This window comes from Phacochoerus africanus, chromosome 6 (assembly GCF_016906955.1).
Source record: "Phacochoerus africanus isolate WHEZ1 chromosome 6, ROS_Pafr_v1, whole genome shotgun sequence".
NCBI lineage: Eukaryota > Metazoa > Chordata > Mammalia > Artiodactyla > Suidae > Phacochoerus > Phacochoerus africanus.
The window spans coordinates 1349311-1356132 of record NC_062549.1 but is presented as its reverse complement, the minus strand read 5'-3'; the positions used below and the strand labels follow the sequence as shown (position 1 = coordinate 1356132).

Genomic DNA, 6822 nt, shown 5'->3' with positions numbered 1-6822 from the left:
GAGCCACAACAGGAACTCCAGAAAATACTTTGAATAATTCATTTCCACTCATCAGGATGGAAGATTTAGAAGGCCAAGAAAGGGGTTCCCATGGTGGCTCAGTGGTAATGAACCCAACGAGCACCCTTGAGGACACGGGTTCCATCCCTGGCCCTGCTCAGTGGGTTAAGGATCCTGTGTTGCCGTGAGGTATGGCGCAGGTGGCAGACGCAGCTTGGAACTGGTGTTGCTGTGGCTGTGGTGTAGGCCGCAGCCGTAGCTCCGATTCCCCCCCTAGGCTGGGAACCCCCATGTGCAGGGTACAGCCCTAAAAGGACCAAAAAAAAGCCGAGACCTTGCAGTGCAGAGGAACCCAGGCAAATGATCCTGCCTCGGGCTTCTGCAGGAAGACAGGGCCCAGCCCGGCCCCTGGGGACCCGGCAGACCCCATGTCCTGCAGGGAGCTGTCAGTGGCCCCGCAGGGGGCTTTGTCCCCGTGCAGGGAGGCCATGGAGACAGGTTTCTGTCTTCTTCAGGGTGTTGCTTCTGCTGTCACGGCCGCTGCCTGGCCCCGAAGGCGAGTCAGCCTCCAGCCACAGCCGCACACCCGCAGAGTAACCGAGCGAGGAGGCGGCCGGGAGGCAGCCTGGATCCGGTCAGGAAAGCCCATATTCTAGAATAGCCCAGGAGCCCAGTGTCAGCAGTGAGCTCAGGCCGCCCAGGACACCGGGGCACATGTGTGGTTGTGTCTGTGTGCGTATTTGTGTGGTTCTCCGCATGTGTGTGTGCGTGTCTGTGGGGGGGGGGTTCCCCATCTCAGATCTAGCTGCTCGCCGATCTGAGATCAATACCCTGGAAGCCGTGGTTGGCCCAAAGGGCAGTTGCTTTCATCAGAGCCCGGCAGTCGGGGGACGGCAGATGCAGCATCCCCCCAAACCGTCTCTAAAGACTCTGCTGGGTCATGAGAACTTTTTAAGGGGAAAAAGGGAAGTGACCTCGGGGGACCACGGAGGCAGGGGGTCAGGGTTCTGCCATCCCCACCAGGCTGGTCACTCCTCGTGCTCTTGCTTCAGATGCTGTCTGTTCACGCAGTTGTTCGGAGCTTCTCGAAGGGGAGGCTGGGCAGGGACCATCCTTAAATACGAAAATGCTTCGTTTCCACTCTGAGTCACACTAGGAACCAGCAGGCCAGGCAAGGTCTTGCGTGATCAAAAGATTTGAGAGCCCTGCCAGGGCCAGAGACGGGTGGAGCCTTGGGGCGCCTGGTGTAAGGTTAGTGACCGGACCAAAGCCCTCCTAGAGAGAGCCCTTTCCTGCCAAAGGCTGCCCACACGTGTGTATATGGGTGTGTGTGTGTGCGCGTGTATGTGTGTGTGTAGGGAAGCCCTTTCCAGGGGAGGGCTCAGAGGCAGGTCCCCCCTCAGGGCCCCAGCTGCTCTGGTGGGCAGAGTTGGGCATTGGGGACCTGGGTGGCTGATTGGGCCTCTACCTCTGGGCGGGGGGGGGGGAGCAAAGCAGGTGCCCAGACTCCCCGCCCCCCTTCTCCTGCTACGTGCCCACTGTCCAAAGAGGAGGTGGCCTCCAGAGGCTTCGTGGGGAGGGGTCTCGTGACCTCCCTCTGTCTACGTTTCACTCAGTCCTGCCAGTGCCACCCCTGTGAGCTGCCCCAGCTGCCCTGGGAGCAGGCGTGCCCAGGGAGAGGGGGGCTTCTGGGTGGGCAACCAGCCCTGCTTGCCCTGCGTGTGCCCGAGGTGCTCCTGTCCACACCCGCCACCTCCCTCGTATCGGTGGTCCTAGAAACACCCAGCAAGGGGACTGATCTGGAAAAGCCAGACCCTCATCTGGTGTCGGGTGCTACCAAGGACACCTGTGTGACGCACGTGCGCCACCCGCGTGCCTGAGGAGTGGTGCTCCGACCTGGGGAGCGCGTGCCTGGTTTTCGGACGGGTCCGTCTAGTTCTGTGGGGATGGACAGTTCTGTATTTGGTGGCTGGTTAGACACAAGGTTGGTGGCAGAACCCAGCTCCTCTGAGGCGTGTAACTGAGAACCAGAAACGTCACGGAGAAAAGCGCTGACCACGGTACCGCGTCAGCGATGGCCGTTCCTGGTCTTGAAATGACAGAGCTACGATCTTTGGAATCGCTGAAACAAGCTCTTTTTTTTTTTTTCTGTCTTTTTGCCATTTCTTGGGCCGCTCCCGCGGCATATGGAGATTCCCAGGCTAGGGGTTGAGTTGGAGCTGTAGCCGCCGGTCTATGCCAGAGCCACAGCAACGCGGGATCCGAGCCACGTCTGCAACCTCCACCACAGCTCACGGTCACACCAGATCCTTAACCCACTGAGCAAGGCCAGGGATCGAACCCGCAACCTCATGGTTCCTAGTCGGATTTTTTAACCACTGAGCCTCGACGGGAACTCCAACTCTTGATAATTTGGTAAAACTACTTGCCCCTTGCGACGAATAGTTTCGGAACTCAGCTTTCAGGTCAGGAGCCTTTTGCCAGCCTGCTTTCTGTCCCCAGAGCAAGGACAGATGTTGAACCCGAGATTTTGATCCCCACAAATCGTATCGGAGCTGTTTACTGGCGGTCTCACTCAGCATGGCTGAGACATCTCCCAGGACTTCCTCTGTAGCATTAAGGAAGAATCACCAATACGGGAATGAGGTCGCATTTCCACAAGCCCACGTGCCTGGCCAGCGGGTACCGGTGACCAGGTCTCCAGGCCTGAGCGCCTGCGTCCGTGGACATTGCTGTTGTCTTGGAGGTGACTGATGCGGGGGGTTGGGGAGCTCAGTGGTCCTGGGTCCTCCTGGGGTGGACCTCTGGCTGGGCTCCGGACCACGGCAAGAGGCCGCAGCAACAGCTGCTCTCCGGGTCCTGGGGGCCCACCACTTGGCGAATAGCAGAGCTTGGGGAAACGCCTTTCTGAGGAGACGTGGGGATGATGGGACGTTCCTTGCTGGGCGTGTCCTGCCTGCGACGTCCTTCGGGCTGGGCTGCCTCTGAGCAGGGGCCCCTGGGGTCCCTCCCCCAACGGGGTCCTCACCTGCTCCACCCCAGGTGCCCCCTATGCACAGATGGGCCTCCCCGCATCATCACACACACCCCTCCCTGGCCTCAAGGACCAACCGTGAGGTCAGAAGAAAGGAGGCTGGCCCCCCCCAGGCGGGGTGGGGCCTGTCCAGGCTCGCCGGAGGCCAGCAGGGTCTCCGTGGGGTCTTCGGGCCTCTCTGGCAGAGAAGCAGCCCCTCCCCCATACACACCCGTGCCCAGCCCCTCCCACCCTGGTGGCCTGTGTGGTGTCACGGCCCGTTCCAAGCCCAGGGCCCTTCTGGGGCTGGGGAGCCCCAGGAAGCTGGGGTGCTGAGGGAGAAGGTTCTGGATTCCAGGCCTCAGAGGCCCTGCCCCGCCCCCAGGCCCATCCTGGTGGGGACAGCCCTGCCTTGGACAGGCCCCCAGGCCTGGGGATGGCGGCCCCAACGTTCAGGGGCTGGGGCCCGGCTCAGGGAGGCGGAGGATGGCGGGCGGAGCTTGGTCCACCCAGCCCCGTGGCTTCTGCGAGCAGGATTGGGCTGGAGGCTCAGGGAGCTCGTGGAGGAGGAAGGGTCCCGGGCCAGGAGGGGAGCCCCCGCCTCACTGTGGGGATCTGGGCCCGGGGCGGCACCCCTGCTCCCAGCCTCCCACCATCAGCGTTCGCCTGCCGAGCAAGAACCAGGCTGAATCAAAGTCTCCCTTTGCGCGGCTGGCAGAGGCCCCCGCCTCCCCCGAAGCACAGCCTGCAGAGAACAGGAGAAGGTGGAAGGGGTTTATTTTCCGCAGAGGATGCTGGCGCGCAGGTAGCCGGACCCAGGCCAGGCGGGCTGTGGCTCTGCCCTCCTAGTGGCCGGTCCAGCCAGGGCCCGGTGGCCTCTGCTTCTCGGTCGGGGGTTGATTGATGGTTTTTGCAAATGTGCAGGCTCGCTGGGTGCCGGCGGCTGGGCTGGTCGGGTGGGTGGGCTGCGGTGGCCCAGGGGCGGCAGTGGGCCTGGGGGGAGGTCCTGCGCATGCATGCATCTGAGTGTGTGCGTGTGTGCGCACCTGCGTGTGCAAGAGCCTGCTGAGCTGGGCCCGCGGTACTGCCCCATGGGACCAGGCTCGGGAACAGGGCCCCTGCCCCTCTAATCTTCGTCACGGGGGTCCTCACTGCAGGGCCCAGAGGAGGGTGGGGCCCAGGCTGAACAGGAGCCCCCCAGCCAGGACCCAGAGGCTGCGCCCCGCCGGGGCCACGGCGGTGTTGCACAGGTCATTTTGGCAGCAGGCCACGTCCTGCACTTCAGACTTGGGGTTTGTCATGGCTGCCAGCTCCTGCATCATCTGGGTAGCTGCCTGGCAGGAAGGGGCACAGTTCATGAAGTAGGTCTCCACCTTTCCTGTGGGAACCAAAGAAGGCGCCTGGAGGCGGGGCCTCGGACCGCACTCCCCTCCCCAGATGTGCTGGCCCTCCCTTCCCAAGCTGGGAGCCTGTCCGGTCCCACCAAGCTCCTGACCCCCGCCCTAGGAGGTTTCTAGGAGCTGGCCCCTCTCTGAACAGGTGGGGACACCGAGGCAGGCCAGGAAGGGGCACGGGTCTACCCCCCCACCGGTGGCACGAACCTTGGCCCTGCTGCTTTCACACTCCTTCCAGAGGCGCAGGGAGCCTCAGAGCAGAGACCCCTCAACCCACGCCCGCGCTCTGGGCGCTGGAAACTCACCACTGGCCGCAGCCGTGGTCATCTTGCTCTTAAAGCAGATCGAAGAGTTCCAGCTGCACTGGGTGGTTGGACAATGTCTGATGTCGCCAATGCCAAAACAGACGTAGCACGACAGGCTCCAGGCTAGGCCGGAAAGGGACACAGGCCCAAGGTCAGAGGGTGGGAAGGCTGGGTTCTGACCCCTACTCACCAGGACCACGGCTGCATGGGCGATGGCCGCTGGGCCCCTCAGAAGGGTGGCCCCTTCCCACCCTCTCAGGTCCTGGAGGGCAGACCCCCCCCCCCCCCGCCACGTGCTCACACTCACAGGGGAACTGCCGCCCGTGGCCCCCCCAGGCAGGTCCCTCCGCTGCCCTGGCACTCACCAAGCTCCGAGCAGAGCAGCACAACCAGCAAGACAAGCCAGGGGCCTTTCATGGCTCCTGGAGACAGCGCGAGTCCGTGGGCCCCTGTGTCGTACCCGGCTCAGGCTCCTGCCTCCCCTCCCCAAACCCTGGCCTTCCCTGGCTGACCCTCTGCACCCGCTCACCACCAGCTTCAGACTCCTTTCAGAGAGCCAGCGTCTGAAGCCACTTCCCAAGGGGCCGCTATTATGTCCCCCAGGGGCCCTGAGCCCCACCCAGAGGCTTGCGGGGCTGGGCTGGCCTGTCCTGCCTCCACCCTCATTCACTGGCCAGCCCACACCCAGGACCTTGAGTTCCAGACCTGCAGGGTGAGTGTCGCCGAGCCCTAGGTGGGAAGGAGCGATTGGCAGAAATCCAGCCTCTTTCTTCCTTAGGCACCCGGGAGGGGGGGAAAGCCGGGACGGGGCTCCCTGCTCTCTCCTGCCCCCGTCCTTCTCTGCCCCCCCGCCCCCCCCCCCCCCGCCCCGCCCCACACGCGGACTCCAGGCCTCTGTGCCTCCCTGCATCGCTGTCCCCTGCTGGCTAATCCTTGTCCTCAGCCTCCCTGGGCGCTTCCTGTCTTCCCAGCAAAGCCCGTGGTTGGCACACACCCGGTGACGGATTTGGATCAAGCGCATCCTGCACTTGCTGTGAATAAAGTGGGCCTGTGACGATGCTGCCCAGGGCTGCCCCAGGCCCACGCGGGAGGCCGTGCTTGTCCGCCCTTCTCCTGGGAGCTGGGGCACCCTCAGAGCCGGCGCGGGGGGGAGGCACACAGGCTCCATTTCCAGAACTCTCTCTGGGGCAGACCTGCCTGTCCTTCCTGCTGCTGAAATGTTGGAAGCCGAGGCAGAGCCTCGGAAGGAAGATGTGTGTTAAACCCCAGGTCCCGGGAGGTGGGGGGGCGGCGGTTACTGTGTGCCTGGGGGCCGCAGAGACACACCACCAACCAGCTTGTGGGAACAGGCGGGGAGCAGAGAGGCGGGAGCCATGGGCAGGGCCTCCCCGGGGCCAGGGTGTGCCACGAGATCTCACTAGGTTGCTCCGGAGCAAGCAGGGAAAGCAGGATGTGGAGACCGGGGCTGGCCTGGTGATGGTGCTTCGACTCGTTTAGGCTGTGAGCTCAGGTTCGGACAGGGAGCCGGGTGTCAGGCTCTGGACCAAGAACTCAGCATGGAGCGTGTTGGTTTCTCTGGAGGCGTCGCTGGACGTGCAGCCCTGGACACGCTCAGGTGCCAGGCGCGCGGCACAGGGATGTGACCTACGGACAGCATGTGGAAGGATGACCACAGCAACATCCACGCCTCACACAGACACCGAAGGAAAGAAACAGGAAAAAAGATTTTTTTTTTTCCTTGTGATGCGAACTAAGGGTTGACGCTCTTAACTTTGGTTGATAACCCCCAGGAGTGAGAACTCTCTTTCTCATGTTGTCGGTTACATGCCCAGCCTTTCTTTAACTTACCCCTGAAAGTTGGCACCTTTGAACAAGGGTCATTCAATCCCCTCCCCTCCCCTCCGGTAACGAGAAACCTGTTCTCTTTGTCTTTGAGTTTGGTTGGTTTTGAAGCATAATTGACCTACGACTCGAGATGAGTTCCTGTTACACGGCGTGGTGATGTGCTATTGGCATGTGTCCCCGGACGACCGTCATGGCACGTCTGGCTGCCGCCCGTCACTGTGCACGGGCGACACGTAATTACAGCTCTCCTTCGCCCGGGCTGAAC

The 6822-nt window shown here is 62.7% G+C and overlaps 1 protein-coding gene across 1 annotated transcript; it reads right to left on the bottom strand.

Annotated features, from left to right (window-relative positions):
* Positions 1-3773: 3773 nt before the first annotated feature.
* LOC125128975 (lymphocyte antigen 6H-like) lies at positions 3774-5526 on the bottom strand. The gene is made up of 3 exons (XM_047783106.1): positions 5078-5526; positions 4713-4835; positions 3774-4391 (listed from the first exon to the last, which is right to left on the bottom strand). The coding sequence occupies exons 1-3, from the start codon at positions 5127-5129 to the stop codon at positions 4162-4164; spliced, it is 405 nt and encodes a 134-aa protein (XP_047639062.1). The 5' UTR covers positions 5130-5526; the 3' UTR covers positions 3774-4161.
* Positions 5527-6822: the final 1296 nt, after the last annotated feature.